Source organism: Mytilus californianus, unplaced genomic scaffold, assembly GCF_021869535.1.
Source record: "Mytilus californianus isolate M0D057914Y unplaced genomic scaffold, xbMytCali1.0.p SCAF_7, whole genome shotgun sequence".
In the NCBI taxonomy this organism is placed as follows: domain Eukaryota; kingdom Metazoa; phylum Mollusca; class Bivalvia; order Mytilida; family Mytilidae; genus Mytilus; species Mytilus californianus.
In genome coordinates this window covers 73,566,866-73,589,390 of record NW_026262723.1, presented here as the reverse complement: position 1 = coordinate 73,589,390, position 22,525 = coordinate 73,566,866, and the positions used below count along the sequence as shown (strand labels likewise).

The 22,525-nt window shown below is 32.6% G+C and overlaps 2 protein-coding genes across 2 annotated transcripts in view; one reads left to right on the top strand and one right to left on the bottom strand.

Moving 5' to 3' along the window:
* Positions 1-3,127: 3,127 nt before the first annotated feature.
* Positions 3,128-12,962, bottom strand: LOC127709261 (transcription factor MafK-like). Its single transcript, XM_052214690.1, has 2 exons — positions 12,758-12,962; positions 3,128-8,638 (listed from the first exon to the last, which is right to left on the bottom strand). The coding sequence occupies exons 1-2, from the start codon at positions 12,767-12,769 to the stop codon at positions 8,168-8,170; spliced, it is 483 nt and encodes a 160-aa protein (XP_052070650.1). The 5' UTR covers positions 12,770-12,962; the 3' UTR covers positions 3,128-8,167.
* A 589-nt stretch (positions 12,963-13,551) lies between these two features.
* LOC127709252 (coiled-coil domain-containing protein 137-like) overlaps positions 13,552-22,525 on the top strand; it is a 57,713-nt gene continuing 48,739 nt past the window's right edge. The window contains exon 1 of the mRNA XM_052214679.1: positions 13,552-13,628. Within this exon, the coding sequence (XP_052070639.1) occupies positions 13,567-13,628 (62 nt within the window). The 5' untranslated portion in view covers positions 13,552-13,566. The remainder of the gene's footprint in view (positions 13,629-22,525) is intronic.

The following is a 22,525-nucleotide window of genomic DNA, read 5'->3' as shown; positions in this document are numbered from 1 at the left end:
AAACAATTTTCAATATATCATTCATCATTAATACAATTTTTTTTTTTAAATCTATAAAACTCTTTAATTATTTTTCAAAATATCTAATAATGAGCAGTAAATTTCAAACTATATTTATGCATAATTTCTTCTCTAAATTAAGATTTTGATGATGTATCTATTTTTAACTATGAATCTACTTACAACTTCTATCAATTGTGCAATACAGCTCTGAATTTGGATGTGATTAAATATTTGACATAGCATAGGTTTCTGACACAGAATGAATGTGGATTTAAAACTTTAAAAATTGACATTTAACTATTATGGTCCAATATCCAAAATCTAAATACATGGTTAGATTCAGCATATCAAAAAAACCCATGAATTCAATTTTTTATGAAATCAAACAAAGTTTAATTTTGGACCCTTTGGACCTCAATGTGGACCAATTTGAATTACGGGGCCCAAAACCCAAAATCTTAATACACGGTTCAGCATATCAAAGGACCCCATATATTCAATTGATGTTGAAATAAACAAAGTTTAATTTTAGACCCCAATTTGGCCCAACTTGAAAACTGGGCCCAAAATCAAAAATCTAAAAACCTGTCTAGATTCAGCATATCAAAGAACCCCCTTGTATTCACAATTTTGAATTAAACCCCATTGAAATTGGTCAAGAAATAAGCAATTTATACAAAGTATCTATAGAAAGTATTGTCTTTGGCCCCTTTTTTCCTAATTGAATAGGGCCATACCCCAAAAATCAATCCCAGCCTTCCTTATTTTAGATTCAGCATATCAAAAAACCACAAGAATTCAATTTTTGATGAAATCAAACAAAGTTTAATTTTGGACCTCAATGTGGACCACTTTTTTAAAGAGGCCTCAAAATAAAGACTCTAAATACACGGTTAGATTCAGCATATCAAAGAACCTCATAATTCAATTTTTGATGAAATCATACAAAATAAAAAGGGAATGTGTCAATGGGACACAGATGATGCCCCCGCTTGCATCTAACCTTATAAAGGGATATAACTCAAGAACAGTAAAAGTGACGCAACCCAAATTTGAACTTGATCTGATTTTTTTTGGTAATAAGCATTGTGTAAAAGTTTCATAACATTTGGTTGAGGCAAACTTAAGTTAGAGAACGGAAACAAAATTCAGCAATTTTTCCATTTGTAAAGGGGCACAACTCTAGAACAGTAAAAGTGAGGCCACCAAAATTCAAACTTGATCTGTGTTTTGTGGTAATAAGCATTGTGTATAAGTTTCATAACATTTGGGTGAGGCAAGCTAAAGTTAAGAGAAAGGAAACGAAAAATTCTGGAATTTTTCCATTTGTAAGGGGGCATAACTCTAGAACGGTACAAGTGACGCGACCAAAATTCAAACTTGATCTGTGTTTTGTGGTTATAAGCATTGCATATAAGATTCATAACATTCGGTTGAGGCAAACTAGTTAGAAAACAGAAATGAAAAATTCAGCAATTTTTCCATTTGTAAAGAGGCATAACTCTAGAACGGTAAAAGTGATGCCTCCAAAATTCAAATTTGATCTGTGTTTTGTGGTAATAAGCATTGTGTATAAGTTTCATAATATTTGGTTGAGGCAAACTAAAGTAAGAGAATGGAAACCAATTTCAGGATGTTTGGACGTACAGTCAGACAAGGGTAAAACTTAATGCCCCCTCAGCTACGGCGGAGGCATAACAAGTTTATTCAGCTTATCAAAGAACCCAAAGAATTCAGGACTTTGAATTAAACCCCATTGAAATTGGTCAAGAAATAAGCGATTTATAAACAAGAAAAATGCTTGTTTTTTGGTCCCGAATTTCTTAACAGCTAGAACAATAACACCCAATATCAATCCCAACCTTCCTTTTGTGGTATGGAACCTTGTGGTAGTTTCATAGATATCCATACAGTAGTCAATTATACTCCAAGTTATTGTCTGGAAACCAAATGTATTTAGGTGATGATTACGACGGCGATGATGTCATAACATTATACGACCACAAAAATTGTGTGGTCCTTTAAAGCCATTTTATCTAGAGATGATTTCGATTTTCCTATTGTGAACTTTCCATTTCTGTTTTGGAACATTCCAGCAGCACCTCCATATGGAGTAAATAGCTCCCAATTGATACTGCATTCCACGGTTGGGTTTCTCTCATGATTTTTTATTGCAGGGTTGCAACTTACAAAGAAATTTTGAACCAAAAGGTTTATGGATGGTTGAGTGTTATGTAGCCACAATTCCATTCTATTTTCCTGGATTGTGCAGATATCTCTAATTTCATACCAAGTTTTGAGTTGCCATGAGCAAGCACTGAGTGACACCAGTGGAGCAGAAACCCTTCCCAAGGATATGAGTTCACCCATACTATTGTTTTAAAGGAGTTTGTGTTGGTTTTAATTTAGTTTTCAGTGTTGTATGTTGTATGTTAATTTTCAATGTCTGTTGTTGTTACAGGTAACTGTCTCATATTCTTTGTCCTGCAAAACAGTGTATCACAATTGGTAAAGTTTATAGGTTAGAGAATTTACATAACTAATGGTTTATGAATTTGGGATTTCTAAAGTTTAGGTAAGACATTTATCAATCTGCTCCTGTGTGATCCTTATTCACTGGGTATTTCTCATCAGTATATTTTAACAGGAATATTATTGGTTTTTCCCTCTTCCTATAAATGTGTATGTACAAAACATGAATTATCCAGCTCTTGTATCTTCTAAAAGCTTTCTATAAATAGTTTACACTATTGGTGCCACAGCCATATAAACTTAACTACACATATTTCATGTCAGGGCCTTTATTGCCTCCTATACAGTATGGGCTTTTCTCATTGTTGAAGACCGTATAGTGGCGTGCAATTGCTTACATCAACTTTATTTGAATTCTGGTAGATAGTTGACCCATTGTCAATTATACCATATCTTCTTATTTATATACTCATCACAGACAAGACAAAAATGAAACAGATTTTCCTGTAATCCTTTCTAACCTCTTCCAAAATAGACATGGAAAAACAAAGTTATGTCAAGGAAAATGTACTGCTCTTTGTATTTTACTCCTTATATAACCTATAAGCTACTGCAACATTTACCTTAGGGCCAGTATACAGCTCAAATGATCTTTGAGAAATTTTGTTTTTATTAAATGCAATTTGATGTACATATTCATTCAATAACTGAATTTGCATGTAAAATATAAACACAATGTGATCGAAATTTCACACAAATTTTGGCAAATAAAAAAAAACAGTGTTTCAAATACATTATTTCAAATCAATTTTTGCACAAAAATTTAGAAATCAACATTAATTTGTCTATTATTTCAACCTGTATTACATACATGTATTTACATGATTTTTTTTTCCATTACATGTAGCATTGAATAATTTACTCTGAAACATACATCCATCAATCATTTTCAAATTATTTTGTAATTAAAAACAAGTACAAGAAAAAAACATAAGTAAAACATACATGGAAATGTTACTTAATCACAGCACTCAGAAGATCAAAGAGATAGCACTACAATATCCAAATGATTCAATGCATAAATTTACATCAAGTTATATAGTACATGTGTAGTATGACTGAACATTTGTACAATATATTTCAAAGAATAAACCATCTATATCACACACAATGTTATCTTTTCCCTTCCTAAAGTTACATGAAAAATTCTTTATCATTCTGTTTCACAAAGCTTTGAAAGGAAATTTTTAAAGATATACTTTATAAACAAATATGTATGTAAATATTTTTTTCAATTCCCGCAAATATATAACACACAAAAAATTTGCCTCAGTTGAACTTGAAAGATGTCTGAAAATCTTTTTATTAATTTGCCTTTCAGAACTTATTGGTAAATGTCAAGGTTTATACCTTAAAATGAAAATAACATTACACGATTAGTTTAATATCCTTTAAATAGGATATTGTTGACCTACGGTACCTTGAAAATATTACCAAGAATGCACTCAAGTAAGGACTTGCTTGTAATACCAAGGTAGATAAGCATTGTTGACATTTTCATTAAAGGTCTTCAATACCCGTTTATTCTTTGAAATAAAAAAATGGAAAGTACAATGAATTAAAGATTTAATATACAAAACAAAAGATCCATTAGCTGCCCCATGAACTCATAAACACTTACAATACATTCATAAATATAAATAATAAACAACAATATTGCATCCCGTCCATATAAACCTCAATCCCCTCTGCAAATTAAATGCAAAAAGAACCATCTCAACTGAACACAATCTGTCATGACCACAAGTTCAATCATCTAAGCAGTGATATATCAACTCAATTGGATTATCTTTAACTCAGTGCATATGTACTGGTTGTTTGTAAAGCTACCATCTGGTCTACTTATAATTTTGAGGCCACTTAACACTTTAATTGGATTTCTACATCACTGCATAGTACATTCATTAGAAATAAGTTTTGTAGCATATAAAACCACATCAAATAGAAATATGTGGCATTCAAATCATGAATCTATAAATGAACTTTGAATTTTCACCTTTGAGAAACATTCTAGCACTTTTATTATTCTGTAAAATTCAGGGTGGTACCTTAATCTTTTCTTGACGGCATAGTTTTATATAAACATATTTCACATCCATACATGTCATACATGTTGTAAGTACATATCTTAGTTTTGAGGTACTTTTTGTTCTTCATATTTTCAATATGGGTCTTTTGATTAAAATTTGAAAGCAGTATTCAAAAAAATGTTAAACTGTCCTTTTTCTTATTTTATTTTTAAAACAGCAGCATTTGGAAAATGGTTTAATGTAACATGTACTTGAAAAAAATATTGCCTATTTGAACCTCTAAAAGTAGGAAAAATGATCTATTCATCATTTTTTTATATTTGATCAGCATAGGAGAGATTTTTTCATGTGCATATTTGTATTTTGACTGTTTAAGAAAGCTACTGTGGCTTATAAAAACTTGTTTAGTCTGCATAAATATATAACATGTTTCACAACACCAGGAAATGGATCAAAAGGTAGCGTTTTGTATACCTGTCTAGGTAAACAGGTCACTATTGATTTATTTACCTGTAATCTATTTCATATGCCTTAATAAGTTACCTTCAATGAACAAGTTAAAAATACCAATATTGAAGGTTTGATATATTAAATACCAATGAGAAACAATATTTTTCTCTTGACCAGGGATTGTTCATCTTTTTTCCTTCACTCCAATTAAGCCCATACATACTTTTCATTTTCGTACCTAAAATCAATTCTGAAATGTGCATGACCCAAAGCCTACTTTTGTTACTTTTAATATTACATAACTTTTTGTTACTTAGTGTCTTTGCAAGATTTCAAGTTTCTTTTTCAAAAAAATTCATATAAATGTATTTTTTGTAAAACATTAAAACATTTGTTACATTATACTTTTTTCATTAACTAAATATGACCAGCCACGTACTGGTAACAGGTTGTGCAGTATGTTACTTTGACAATAGTGAGATGTGGCAACAACTGATCTATCATACCACAATTACTCAACCTTACAAATTTTAATCAATTGCAACAGAACATTTTAACTAGTCTGATAATATTTATGTTTCTGATCTAAAAAGAATATGTATTTGAACATATAAATTAGAAATAAATCACAAAGTGCTGAATTCACACTTTGTTATAAATCCTAATGTTGCACTATAAGCAATAAAATTTTTGCTGAGCTGACAAAAAATATGTCAACAGGAAATTCTCCTGGTTTGACAGGCTTCAGTGATTTTTCTTAAGTATATAGGTTGGGTATATTTTAACAATACTTGATAAAGCATGTTAAAGCAATTTAAAGGTAAAAATGTCATCAATAGTGGTATCCTAGTGTGAAGTAGTTTTAATAACCACAAACTATGATCCACCCAAAACACGTCATAAAATGAGATCATGTACTTATTTAAGCTCTGTTTTTTGTACTCCTTCAAATGTGATAAATTTAACTAATTAAACGAAAACTTTTGAAGGTATAATTGAAGCCTGAAAGTTCAAACAATTTTTTTTTTATTTTAATATACCTTTTTAAATTGGCTTTGTACTTAAATTTTGTTTTACATAAATCAATATCAATTAAATTTTCAAACTGCATTATTTGTATGATCCCATCTTATTAAGTTCTGAAGTGTATTGGGAAGATCTGAAAAAGACGTAAAAAGCACCTGTCTTAGTTATAACTTGTCAATCAAACAATACAGAAATTCATACAGTAATACAACGTCTAAATATATATACAACTACTTATTGGACGGCATTGTGATTTATATTGTACAAAAAATAAAGCTCAGAGTGGTGGTATTGACGTAATATTTGTTTGTTTACTACAATGACTATGTCACAAAAATAACTAATTCAGGAAGTCCATTTTCGTTTTCTCCTTCCTTGTTGGTCAGGATTTTCTAACTAAACGTTGACAAATGTCCTAAATTTAAACACTGTGTAACAATGTCTTGGCATGAAATTGTTTTTTTTTTTTAAATGACTGCACTTACAAATTGATCATTGTACTGTAAGCGGACTAAAAAGTCTAAAAATATATTTGCACTGTACTCTCACATAATGATCTTTCTCCTATGAGTTTTGAGGCAGCACACCTTATAAAAGTTTATCAAGTTCATATACAATTACATGGTCAATATCTTACACAATCCCATGAATATCTGGGAGTTAGATTCTGATCTTTCATAAACCACATCTGATAACTTTGTCATAAATTCTATCAGACTGCTCTGGTTACCTCATACAATTTCAATATTTGTTAATTGAAATAAATTAAATTTAAAATTAAATAACTGAACTAGGATAATTTGACATGGTACCCCAGAGCAATCACTGATAATTCAATACATCAACACATAAAATCAATCACATAATTGTTGGGTCATTGGAATGTAACCTTTTCCTCAATTTCTTATTACTCTTTCTTGTTGTCCAAACCTACTGCCTTTTAAAACTTTTCTGTAACCACAAAAATTTGTAAGAAATATAGGTTTGGCAAGAACAATTTTGTTTTTAACAATTATAAATTTGAAAGTAGTTTTCAGGTAAAACAGGTTTTACATGTACATACAAAGATATTTTCCCACAAGGCTTCTCATAAAGATTTTGAACTGTAAGGAATGAAATAAAATGCCCAGGTGTAATAAAAAAAAACTATTGCAAGGCAACCTAGGAATGGAAGTCATCATATGGATAACTAATTAGAACTTCCGCACACATCAAAATGAATGTTATCCCACTTCAGTAATAAAAAATATTGCGCAACTTCCTACTGATCTCAAGAAGTCATTTTAAAAAAATGCTCAAAGGATAAAATAATTTTCTTTTGAACAGTTAGTCATACTTAAAATTTCCACCTCAAATGTGTGCATCTGTTCTAAAAATATCCCTATCTTCTTCATTCATAGGTAAATAGTTGCACCTATAACAAGTCACAACCTTTGAAACATCATAAATAAATAAAACATTTTCCATATGACCAGACATGTGCAATTTGTGCAAAAATTACTTGCCACTAATACTACAGCACCATAAAAATCAGTCAAAATACAGAAACTGATCATTAACCTTAATATCTCCTTTATTACTACAGCAAATCTTGTAAATATAAAAGTTGGAAAATCATGAAATGTTTTTAAGTACCAGTGCATGATTTGTGTTTTAATTTTCAAATGACTAATATTTTGTTTGTTTTTCATTTCCTTGTCAATGAACTTCTTCACTTGTAATCAATTTAGCGCTGCTGCATTAACATAACTAAAAATAAACATTTGTTTACTACATGTAGTAAGTGGGAGTATCTAGGGCTTCATGTGACATAGTCACCTGATGATTTATAAATATTTGCCGAAAGTCAACTATCATGCAAAAGTTGAATGATCAGTTTCTTGTAAGACTTTGTCCAAGTTTATGTAACAGCATTACACAACTCCTTTAGTCAATGACCCTTACAATTTACATACAATACAAAATTACAAAAAATCTGAACACATTTTAAACCTTGTAAGGCAAATGAGCAACCAGCAATCTTCAATCTGGAAATTGTCAAGTTCGTGTTGATATTAACACTTGTAATAAATTAATGAAACAGAAATGTTATGTACAGGTGAATGATAAGGAATGTTCAACTTGGGTTACCCAAGACTTGGTTCCGCTTTGACGATATGTGGGAAACCAGTTGAGTACATAATGGGTGGTGATAAAACACGGATCCTATTCACCTCTGCAAATCTCTGTAAAGCATCATATTTGTTTTTCAGTGAATTTAATTCCAGTTTAACCACATCATTTTCACGCTGTAAACGTTCAACCTCCGCTCTCAAACCATCTTTTTCACCTTCAAGAATTTCTTTCTGTGTCATCCTCTTTTCTCTACAATTTGCAGCATATCCACGATTTTTTAACGTTCTACGTCTCTGCTTCAACTTGATAATCTCATCTTTATTTAAGCCTTTAAGTAATTTATTCAGCTCTTTGACCGTCATGGCAACTAGCTCATTGTCCGAGATGGGTGCTGTAGGTGTGCTGCTTCTGCTAGGACGAGAAGGTGGGCTACATGCAGCCAAAGCTGCAGCTGCATCGGACTTGCACTGCGACAGAAAGATCTGAAAATAATAGAAAACCTATTAGATTGAACATACAAAATATTCACTTGTATCAAAGTCCTTGCTTATATATTTGAAGGTGCGAGAGAACCAGTGTACCAATAATGTAAACAGGTATTCTGTGAGTATTGCCTGGCAATACATAGTCCCCTACCGGTAAAAAATTCATTGCACTGGAACAAAATGCTAACTTGATCTATAACTTGTCATGGCATAACTAAATAACAAATATCAAGTCAATATCTTCAAGCATGACGAAAAAAAATGTGGAAAATTGATTATTTGAGAGAATTTTCTGTCCAAGCACCATAACTCTGCACAAAATCATCAAACCAGAACAAAATTCGAACTTGATCTGTAACTTGTCATGATAAAACTATATCCCAATTATCAAGTCAATATCTTCAAGCATGACGAAAAAAAGTGAGAAAAACTGATTATTTGAGTGAATTTATTTGAGTGAATTTTCTAAGTCCAAGGACCATAACTCTGCACAAAATCATTAGACCAGAACAAAATTCGAACTTGATCTGAACTTGTCATGATAAAACTATTATCCAATCATCAATATCAATATCCAAGCGTGACCAAAAAAAGTGCGGAAAACTGATTATTTGTGTGAATTTTCTAAGTTCAAGGACCATAACTCATTATCAGACCAGAACAAAATTCGAACTTGATCTGAAACTTGTCATGATTAAACAATACGCCAAATGCCAAATCAATATCTTCAAGCATGAAGAAAAATGTGTGGAAAACTGATTTGCCGGACTGACTGACGGACAGACAGACAGTGCAAACCTAAAGTCCCCTTCGACTTCGTCAGTAGGGGACTAAAATAATTTTGGGCTTTAAGGCCTTCATTTACTTGAACTGTAATTATAAGTGGACCCAACCCATATAGCCATGATAAAGGGCTTCATTAAACTAACTCTAACCCATGCCTGACTCTAAATTATAATCCTAACCTAAAACAAACACCAACCTATTGATTGATTGATGTCATTCATGTGATTTTCTCCACACTTGGCTATATCATGGCAGCCAGGTGCAGGAAGCCAGTACTAGTGTACTAGAGGAAAAAAAGACCTTTCACAGGAAAACTAATAATTCCGGTCAATTAAGAATGGAGGAGCAGAGCTCACCTTGTCCTGATGTTTTCTGTGATAAAGAACTCAAACACATAATACACTGTGACATCACATCAAACTGACTGAACCAAGAAAAACTTTACCATGCAATAGAAATCATACTGCCTATACTAGTACTGTTAACCATTAATTTTGGACATTTCTTTGGTAACATCACATAGTCAGTGATTCCCAAGGTCTTCTGAGTTCACTGGACATTTGGTCCAGAAAAGATGGAGTAGTTTCAGGGAACAGTATGGCCTTCTGACAACAATGAGAAAATTGATTTAGTACATATAAAGCTAATATCTGTAAAAGCCCAGGTGAAACGATGCAAAAGAGAAAACAATTGACCTGATCTAAGCAAATAACAATAAACTTCATTTAAAGGAAAGGTAAACTCCAAGCACAAATATATTGTAGAATTTGTATTCCCATAATTGGTTGGAAAACAAAGTATGTAGATCCTTATTCATGTATCGATGGCTAATTATCACTATCATATGTGTCAGTAGTTTTGTTCACACAGTATCTTTATTACAGTTCCTTGACCATAAATACATTTACCCTTCCAAAGGTGTAAATAAGATGTGATATACATTGTGAATTCCTTTAATATTAATACCCCTTCGATGGTGTAAATAAGATGAGATAATACAATTTTTCTCAGAGTTGGTCTAACTTAAAGACCATGAACTTCAGGAACTTGAATGGGGATATTGTAAACAAGCATGTTCTGTGTCTGTAGAACTGCAACACCTCATATTCCAAGACCATTTAGGTCCCTTTTTGATTCTTCAAAGGTATTCCTCAACATTTGACTACATGTGCATGTTACTTGAACTGTTTTTAGACTTGGATTTTTTTTCCAGCCCAGAAAATTGCAATTAATCTCATAGGGGACTTGAGCAAAACTCACAAATTTTTATGCAAATGTGATCCCATTGCACCAAAATGTGATCCCATTACAACAAATTTATCAAATGCAGAGTCATGTCATACAGCAGACATAGATAGAGCAGTGTCCAATATCAGATTACAACTATAAACTTACATTTATAGATTATTCTCTAATTTTCTCACCTAATTTAATAATGAATTACTGGTAAGCAATTTTTATCCCCCGAGTTTATGAATGTGTAAAACTGGGCCAATTCACACAAAATATATTAAAGTCCAAAGTGAATTGGTCTACTTTACACATCACTATACCCCAATTCAAGAACAAGGTGTTCAATTCTAATTAATCTTTAACTACATGTACACAAAATGTATTTTGATTTTTCAGGCACTGTGGATAGTAAATAATGTATACAATTTACATGTTTTGAATGTTTAACATGAATTAAAGCTACTGCGTTGTTAACAAAAATAACCTGCATCAAAACTCACTACCACATGTACCAGAAGGACTTGAAACTAATCATGGTAAAGGATTCCTAATTAAGCAAATCATATAAAATATAAGAAAAGATTTGACCCAAACTTTAACATCAGGACTGACAAGTCATAAACAATGGGTAATGAATGTCCTTGTTTTTTATTCTTTAACAGCAGTCAACTTTCCATTGCCAAAACACAATGCAGTCTACCTATAATGTGATCACATGCCAAAACAACATTATTTCTGTAAATAACCTGATCACATGGTAATGAATGAACAAGTAATCGTACACATCTTCTAAATTTTTCATTTCAGGTAGCTTTATAGTTAGAAGTAAATGATAATTGTGGTTATCTATTATATAAAACTGATATCTTAAATAATCTTTCCTGATAAAAATAAATTTTAATAAGCACATGATCATGTACAAATGTTCTACAGCAGTTTATAATGTATATGTAGGTAAAAGGTCTATTACTAAATGTACAAATGTATATTGTCTAATCACTCCAAATTGCTAGATCCTGTTTCTGTTATCTGTACAGTATACTGAGAAAAAGACGATTAAATAAAATCAATATATAGGTATTACTCACTCATCTTTTTAGATGACTAATGAATTTTTTTTTACTGATTCAGCTGAAACATTTTTTACAAATCAATATAAAGATATCTTTTATTTACCAAAATCTTACAAATTTCAACCAGCTAAACTATTATATTTTTTTCTTGTAATGTACATGAATTTTCAAATTTTATTTTTCTCAGAAAACTCTTTTTCATTATAATACAGTAGTGATAAGATTTGTGAAAGTGAAATACTTCAATCTCAACTTCTGTAAATCATCCTCTTTGTAACTATTCTGATTCTAAACCAACCTGTAACTCAATCAACAAGGCTATATTACATCCAGGATATTACAAATGTACATCTTATTGCAATTTTGTACAAATGATGATAAATCATGAGTTGGACTTAAAGCTTTTAACTGTATTTGTACATGTACATGTGTCTTTTTGGTTGAAATACAATAATGTTATTCTATAATGCTGAAAATCTGATGAATTTCCAAAGAAGACATAAAAGTGAAAGCTCATCATTTTAAACACATGTGACATTTAGGTCAAATTCCAGGTATTGGCTATTGCCCTAACAATGTTTACTATTTTCTAATAATCATATTTGGCATGTACCTTTATGTACTGGTATAATTTCTTTTTATACTTTAGGTAAATGTTATAGATTTAATCTATAGAACGAGAACAAAATCTAAGGACAGTGGTTATGTCATTAAAATTTACAATTGCATAAGCTCAATACACAAAGACGATCTGCGCAATAATCAATGGGGACGAACATATCACGTGGTCTTCAACAACAAACAACTCAGCAGTTCTAAAATCTGTCAAATATAACAATATCACCAAATATATGTATTTAAAAACTGATTCAATATCATTTTTACATCAAAATGTAACCTTTTACATGTAAAACTAATTCACAGAAAGCAAGAAACGTGTATTCCAGATGTAAACAAAACATAAACAAGGCCACGCCATAGTACAACTTTACACATCGTGGTTGAAATTATAAAAAAATCTTACCTTTTTACTCATTTTCCTTTATCTGTCAACACTTATCAGGTTAATTAATATTAAACTGTCCTTTTCGGAATAACTGGGTCACCTAAATCCAAGTATAAAATCTCCAAATTCTGTAAAATGCGTTTATTTTGGTTTCTACGTATTATTTTGCGACTCGGCAATTCTCGGAGCGGTGCGTATTTTTGCGCCTCTCGGGAAGAATTCTGATTGGCTATGTGAAATGTTCAAATTGATGACTCAGCACGAACTCAATCAACCTTCTACGTTTCTGATGATTCAGCAGTAAAAACCACAACAATAACACAATCCCATAGTGACTATGTAAACAGTGCTATGGAGAACCGTTTCTCCAGCAGCAGATTGTTTTGTTTTGGGACTAGTTGCGTACACTTAAAGGATTGCTAAATATAAAAATGGATTTATAGATACGATTGGTTGTTATTTAAATGTATTATTTGAATATGGTACATGATTGATTTCAAGTATTGATTAATTTCTTGTCCTAAATAAAATAAAAATTTAAAACAACATTTGACAAGGAAGAACAAAGGTGATCAAAGGTATTCGTGTGTTGAGGAGTAATTCAACAGTAAATGTAATAAATGACATTTAGCTACAGTATAGAATCTGAAAAATGTCCAATGGAAGACTTAGAGGACACATATTATTTTATATATATATATATGACCCTCATATATTATGTTTGAAAAATTATATATTGTAATTATTCTGCTCATGCAAGTTTGATCATTTTGGGCGCCGTGGTTGGCAAACAAAGTATTTGTTTTTTTTTATATTTATTTAACAAAATGTATGTGTCTCTGGTCAAGTTTTATTCAAATTCAAGACCTCGTTCACAGAGGCATCTGAGGTATGTGATCCAACTAGTCTTATATAGGAGACTAGATCCACGTTTTCAGGCCGATATTTTAAGTTAATATTTTATTTAGAAAGGAATCATTGAATTTTTCTAGTTTTGTGAGTATAGTAATTTTTAAGGGATACAATATTTCGCCGGTTCATTTTCATGATAAATTTTGAAGTTTAGAAATTTTAGTGTTACAATAGTGTCAAAAATAAACTGCATAATGTGTAAACAATAGCAACATCCATTAAATTTACAAGTTATAATAGATCAGCTCCTAAACCCAGGCCTCCTATATTGGATACCGTTATTGATTTACTTCAGCACCTCTTTCGTCTTGTTTATTTCCTGAGATTACAAAACTAGCTGTTATAGTAATCTCAGATTTTCCTACGATTAACCGGGAATAGTAAATATATTTGATACATACCAAGTCAATCTAAATATCGGTATTCCAATTTTTATAGGATTAAATTGAGGGAGCAGTTTTTTCTCTCTTGGAAGCAAGATGCGTAACTAAAGTCGTTACATTTTTCCACTGACGCTGACCCCTTAGTTCTAAATTCCACTCTGTAGGAAATATGCGTATTCTGACAAAAAAAGTCTTGCTTCAGGTGATATAGTCGATTAAATGCGGACGTCTTGGAAAGCATTTGAATATAAAGCGGACGTCAAAGGAAACACCACGTAAAGATAATTATACGATACATAGTTTGAATCATCTTTACAGTTATATATATACAGGTATCATCACGAGTTTGTTGACAGTTATGGAATATCTGTTTCACAAATGACGACGGATATGTCCCAAATGTCGTAACCTGCTCACAATCCAGTTCTCTTTTCCTCGAATGTGACCTACCGATATCGACTCTTCACTGGGTTTGTACTACAAGTGCAACTCGACGGGTGACACATGTGGAGCAGGATCTGCTTACCCTTCCGAGCTTTTTCAGGTGGGAGTCGTGTTACTAAGTCTAAAGTTTTCTAAGTTGTGTTTTGTATAATGTTGTGTGTCTTTTTATGTTGTAATGTTACACCACTGTTTCAGGTTAGGGTGAAGGTGCCTGTTAAAACGTTTAAACCCGCTGCATTTTTATGCACCTGTCCTAAGTCAGGAGCCTGTTGTTCAGTGGTTGTCTTTTGTTGGTGTGGTTTTTAAGTGTTTCTCATTTCTCGTTTTTTTTATATAGATTAGACCGTTGGTTTTCCTGTTTGAATTGTTTTACACTAGTCATTTTGGGGCGCTTTATAAATTGATGTTCGGTGTGAGCCAAGGCTCCGTGTTGAAGACCGTACTTTGACCTTTAATTGTTTACTTTTTACACATTGTGACTTGGATGGATAGTTGTCTCATTGGCACTCATACCACTTTTCCTTATTTATATTTGTCATTTGGTCGTTTTTGTCGAGCCTGCGACTTTTGTCGCAAAAGCGAGACATAGCGATCCTACATTCCGTCGTCGTCGTCGTACGGCGTCGTCGGCGGCGTCCACAAATATTCACTCTGTGGTTAAAGTTTTTGAAATTAAAATAACTTTCCTAAACTATCCTGCATTTCAACCAAACTTGAACAGAAGCTTGTTTATGATCATAAGATAGTATCCAGAAGTAAATTTTGTAAAAAAAAAATCCTGTTTATCCGTATTTTACTCATATCTGGACTTAGTTTTTCTGCCAGTTAACATAACATTCACTCTGTGGTTAAAGTTTTTCAAATTTTAATATCTTTCTTAAACTATCCTGGATTTGTACCAAACTTGGACAGAAGCTTGTTTATGATCAAAAGCTAGTATCTAAAAGGAAATTTTGTAAAAATTTATTTCCTGTTTTTCCGTATATTACTTATAAATGGACTTAGTTTTATTCCAGTTAACATAACGTACAGTCTGCAGTTAAAGTTTTTAAAACATTTATTAGATTCATAAACCTTCTTCGATTTTTACCAAACTTGAACAGAACTTCTTACAATCAAAAGATAGTATCTAGAGTAAAATTTTTAATAATTTTTTCCCCATTTTTGTTGAGCCTGCGACTAACAGCAAAAGTAGGCGAGACACTGGGTTCCGCGGAACCCTTACGAATTTTTTAGCTTACCAGGCCCAAAGGACCATGTGAGCTATTGCTATCACTTGGCGTCCGTCGTGATCCGTCGTCGTCTTCCGTAGTCGTCGTCGTAGACTTTTTAAAAGATTTCCTCCTCTGAAACTTATTCACTAATTTCAACCAAACTTGGTTACCTATAATTGCTTACATCAACTTCATTTGAACTTTGCCGGGTAGTTGTCTCATTGGCCATCATCATACCAAATCTCCTTATTTCTATATTGGGGTGAATGCTCCTTATGGTATTTAGTATGACGATTGTGGTTTTTTATTCCGGTCAGTCAAATTACATGGCCACCATGGCTAAAAATAGAACATAGAAATGAAATGCAGTTTTTGGCTTAAATCTCAAAAACCAAAACAGTCTTAAATTTGGAGTTATTGCCCCTGAAATAATAATATTTTTTATTAAATTTCTCAGTTTTTGGAAAAAAAATTTAAACAGGAAATGTTCAGAAATTATCAATTGATCCATTAAAGGAGTTATTGCCTTGAAAGATAATTTTACCATTTTTGTTTTTAGTTTTTTTTGCAGAAACTATGATAGATAGAGAGAATTTTTTTTAAAGGCGTGATTAAACGCGCATTAATAGAAAAAATCAGGTGAGCGATTCATGCAGGCTCTTAGGAGCCTCTTGTTTGATTTGTTTCATTGCATTGAAAGTTCGTTTTCGACTTATGTGTGTTGGATATCCTTTTGGTATATTTCGCCTCTTTTTTGCGCATCAAACACAAATTTTTCACTATTTTGGCCGTACATTTACATACCCAACACCCTACTATTCTAACCTCTTATATAGTTCTTTTAAGATCAGGGGTAGAATTCAGGCAACAAAACGTCCAGACAATTTAACAAATTTAGATATGATTGCCAATGAGACAACTACCCACCATAGACCAAAAGGACCAGGTTGAAAAGACTTTTAAGCGTTATACGTATTTCGAACATTGAATTTCAACTATGAAAAACGTAAGTGAAAACACGAAGTGACTGTGCCATTTTTTAAAAGTTTTAGTCAAATTGGGAATGATAATATCATTTAGGAGGGGGTAGAAAATGCTTAAGGAGAATCAATAAACCTTTACATGCAGTAAAACAAAGCAAAAACAATCTCAGTGAGCATATACTGAACGGAAAACAAACTCTTGGTTAAGTTTAAGTAATAGTCTGTTCGGGGAGGGGGCAATAAAGTACGAAACGAAACAAAAACAAAACAAAAACGAAACAAAAAGACACAAACCAAAACGAAAAGGGAATCAACGAAACGAAACGAAAAAATAAAAACAATATTGTTAAATGGGGACAAAGGCAGATAAGAATGAATCAAATTATTACAGTTTAATTCTGATAACGAAAAATGTATCGGATCGTAACCCTTGCCTGTCGAAGATGTCCATTCAAATGAAATATAACGGACCAATGCCTAGTCATGTCAGGAACTGTACAAATGAGACGGTTTATTAAAAATATAAGGAACGCCTCTCATTGTCGGGTCAATTATGTCAGAGTGTTGATACGATATGAACAAAATGAGGGATGTTCTACAAAGGACCATGCTTGACTGATTTCTTCAAAATTCGGTTGACATCCGGCGCTGTTTGTCGTCCATCGTCATGCTTTTCATAAATTCGGAAATAAATGAAAATTGTTTGTCAAGGGCCTTTCATGAATGATCACGAGTTCTTTCTAGATGAGTTATTATTGACACAATATTGCAAACTGAGATGAACGTGTGTAAAATTTACCTCGAACACACGGACGGACGGACGGGAAGTGATGACAATAGCCCTGGTGGCCTTCTTGTCTGTTCATGACGTTGGATGTGTACTTGATATTTCATTAGTGGCGAACATGATTTATTTATTATAAAATCACTGAGTGGTTGTCGTTGGTTGCTGTCTGTCATTTGTTTTTCGTTTTTATATAAATTGTTCTGGTATAAGATTATGCCGTCGGCAGTGGCGGATCCAGAGGGGGGCGTAGAGGGCGTACGCCCCCCCCCCCCCTTTTGTTTGCACTTTTTTTTTTTTTTTTTTTTAATGATTAATCAGAATAGACTTTGTGAATTTTGCCATTTCCCGTGTATTTAATTTTTATGCGACAATTCTTTACTTATAAAGATATTTTTCGCTCGTATTTACCGTAATATATTATTGATTATGTCAAAGTCATGTGATTCGCTACGGTGGAGTTGACCAGTACGTCGAAAAAAACGTCACTAAGACATTTTGAAATTCAGATTACAGTAACGCATTGCTTAGGCTGAGGATGACGCCTTCAAAGCAACAAAGTATTGAGCAAGAAGTTGAACGTATTGACTTCTATTTCACAATTCCACCCAACAGAAAGTAATACTCTATTACACTCTCATGAAAAAAAAAGTTCCACAGCAATATTATTTACCTACATGTACGAAAACATGTTTAACCCCACACGCCCCAGCCCATTAATAACATTGCTGAATAGTGATCCCCAGTCAGTAAGCTCTAGATATAGATTTTTAAGTCTAAGGTACGGACCATTTGATTTGAGGGGTCAGTCTGAGATATTTTAGAGAAAACATTCTGACCCTGATTTTTGCCTTAAACAAAAATTCTGGCCGTATCTGGATTGAAAACAATAATCTTGTCCACTTTTTTGCTATGAGAAAAAAATATTTTCAACAGAATTATTTAGCATTAAAATGAACCTGATTAATAAAAAAACTGGTGTATTTTTTTTTGAGGGGTTGCATGTGAATCCCATATCTGACCGGAATGTCTGTTTCGCCGAACTGATATACTGAATACTTTTTTCAATGCCCGACTGCAACCTGCCTGCTGGGTGTGGCCAATATGTCACCATGTGTCGAACGCCATTCACAACTTCATTGTCATTTCCGACTCATTCGTAGCCTTTGGTTGATTTGGAACCCCTCACTTCCCTTTTTGGGTGAAACATTTGGATAAAAATTGCTTGTTTGTCTTTCTTCGTGTCGGTCGTATTGTAAATTTCATTGAATAGCCGTATATCTTGTTTACAACAAGAAATCTGTGAGGTTATGCTAACTAACCATACAACAAACGAGAATTTTCCTTGTCCAGTTTTTACTGACAAATCCCACATCAAATATATCAATTAGTACATAGCTTTGGATCCATCCAATCATTTTATAATAGACAATTGATGGAGAGAATACGGCACCAAAAATGTCCAACCCCTACACGTTAACTATAAAATGCATTTTACACTTATTTTATGGTTTTTTAGCCAAAAAAGGTCCAAAAAATTTAATGATACGCCCCCCCTTTCCAAAATCCTGGATCCGCCCCTGGTCGGTTTTCTCGTTTGGATTGTTTTATATTTTGTCATGTCGGGCCTTTTTTCTTACAATGCGGAATGGGTTTGTTTATAGTTGAAGTCCGTACGTCGACCTATAGTTACTTATATCTGCACTTTTTTTTCTCTTATGGATATTTGTCTCCTTAGCAAACATACTACATATTTTTTATTTTTTTTATTAGGGTCTATATTTCAGTTTGGTAAAGTTGTACGTAAATCGAACAACAAAAAGCGGTCAAAATACGGAAGATTGGAAATTTAAATTCATAATTTTGGTTCTGGTACAAGCCTCTCTGCAAATTTGTATAAGTTTATTGAGATTTGATAATTTATTTTTTTGTGGATGTTCCAAATGCTTTTAACCCAAGGTCTATATCAAATGTGAAGCAACGACGACGGATGTCGAAGTTCCAAATACTTTAACCCGAGGTCTTACTCTATACTAAATGTGAAGCAACGACGACGGAATTTACAAATAAGGAGATATGGTAAGTTTGCCAATGAGAAAATTATCCCCCAGAGACCAAATGACGTGGATGGAAGCAACTATAGGTCACTGTACGGCCTTCAACAATCGATAAACGGTAAAAAAATTTACTTTTGTCCTTGTCAGCGGGCACAGTGGGTCTGAATGCCGGGGTTTTACAGAATATAGAATGATGAGCAAAAGGTGAAGAATAAAGGACAAAAAAATAAAGAATAGAGAAAAATGGGGTGTTAAAATATAAAGAATAGAGAATGACGGGCAAAAATAATAAATAATAGAGAAAATGGGTTAATAAATACGGAATAAAGAAATGAAGGATACACCACACCCAGACCCTAATACCATGGATGGAGGTAACTAGAAACATTTTTGGTCTTGGAAGATGATTGTTGCATGCCTGTAAACTTTTCAAATTATAATTTGTATCAACTACCTTTTAAGCCTCTCAAAACAAATATCTCTGTCTTTTCTCCCATGAATTGCCTGGCAACATTTGGGCACATATCCTCGACAAAACCCATAGAGATTTAATTTTTGAAGTCCCATTCGCTTATTCATTAATTTGGAGAGCAAATTTCTCCGCGCTTTTGCCGCGATGCCTCAGATTTCAATAATTTTGACATTTTCATTACTGAACAACAGCATGGATATAGTTATCATAAATTGGTCTAGCGAGTCCAAATAATTATGACGTCTTAAAAGGCTATGTTATTTTTTATGTATAGGAAGGCGTCACAGCAAAACATTAAAATATAGCCTTTCAAGACGTCATAATTATTTGGACTAAAATTGGTCAGAAGTCTTTTTTTTTTACAAATATAGGCATGAATTTCATAATAAGAAAAAAGGTATTTCACACCTTGATTGTAATGTCAATATAATATCGCACTACCAAATTGCTGAAAGCTACGTCATTTGGTCTCTGGTGGATATAATTATCAATCATACCACATCTTTCTTATTTTTATAGTAGAGTCTCTACCGTATTCAAAATTAAGAGATAACAATAACTCTACCAAACCAAACACAGACAGGAAAGAATATCTACCATTTCATATAAGAGATAACAATAACTTTACCAAATTTAACACAAACAGGAAATAAACTCTACCATTCAAAATTAAGAGATAACTATCACTCTCCCAAACCAAACCCAGACAGCACCGAATCTCTTCCATTCAAAACATAGAAATAACACCATCTTAACTTAACCAAAAACAGACAGGGCAGATTTTCTACAATTCAAAACATAGAAATAAAATTAACTTAACAAAACCAATAACAGACAGGACCGATTTTCTGCAATTCAAAATAAGAGATAACAATAGCTTAACCAAACCAAACACAGACGGGACAGAATCTCAATCATTCAAAACTCAGAAAAAACAATAACCTTACCAAACAAACAAAAAAGACAGGACAGAACGTCAACCTTTCAAAACTCAGAAAAAACAATAACTCTACTAAACCAAACAAAGACAGGACAGAATCTCTACCATTCGATATTTTGAGATAACATTAACTCTACAAATAGAAACAGAGACAGGACAGAATCTCTTCCATTCAAAACATAAAGATAACCTTAACTACCATTCGAAATTTTGAGTTAACATTAACTCTACCAAAACAAACACAGACAGGAAAGAATTTCTACCATTTAAAACATAGAGAAAACAATAGCTATACCAAACCAAACAAAGACAGGACAGAATCTCTTCCATTCAAAACATAGAAATAACACTAACTTAACCAAACCAATAACAGACAGGACAGATTTTCTACAATTCAAAACAAAGAAATAACATTAACTTAACAAAACCAATAACAGACAGGACAGATTTTCTAGAATTCAAAATAAGAGATAACAATTACGCTACCAAACCAAATACAGACAGGACAGAATATCTACCATTCAAAGATAGAGATAACAATAACTTAACCAAACCAAACACAGACAGGACAGAATCTCAACCATTCAAAACTCAGAAAAAACAATAACTCTACCAAACAAACAAAAATGACAGGACAGAATATCTACAATTCAAAACTCAGAGAAAACAATAACTCCACCAAACCAAACAAAGACAGGACAGAATCTCTACCATTCAAAACATAGAGATAACCTTAACTTAACCAAACCAAAAGCAGACAGGACAAAATCTCTACTATTCAAAACTTTGAAAAAAGAATAACTCTACCAAACCAAAAAAAGACAAGACAGAGTATCTACCATTCAAAACATAGAATTAACATTAACTATATCAGACCAAACACAGACAGGACAGAATCTCAACCATTCAAAACTCAGAAAAAACAATAACTCTACCTAACCAAACAGAGACAGAACAAAATCTTTACCATTCAAAACATAGAGATAACATTAACTTAACCAGACCAAAAACTGACAGGACAGAATCTCTACCATTTGAAATTTTGAGATAACATTAACTCTACCAAAACAAACACAGACATGAAAGAATTTCTACCATTTAAAACTCAGAGAAAACAATACCTTTACCAAACCAAACAAAGACAGAACAGAATCTCTACCATTCAAAACATAGGGATAACATTTATTTAACCAAACCAAAAACATATGGGACAAAATCTCTACCATTCAAAATTTTGAGATAACATTAACTCTACCAAAAGAAACAAAGACAGAACAGAATCTCTACCCTTCAAAACATACAGATAACCTTAACTTAACCAAACCAAATACAGACAGGACAGAATCTCTACAATTCAAAACTCAGAGAAAACAATAACTCTACCAAACCAAAAAAAGACCGGACAAAATATCTACCATTCAAAACAAAGAGATAACATTAACTTAACCAAACCAAAAACAGACAGGACAGAATCTCTACCATTCAAAACAAAGAGATAACATTAACTTAACCAGACCAAAAACAGACAGGACAGAATCTCTACCATTTGAAATTTTGAGATAACATTAACTCTACCAAACCAAAAAAAGACAAGACA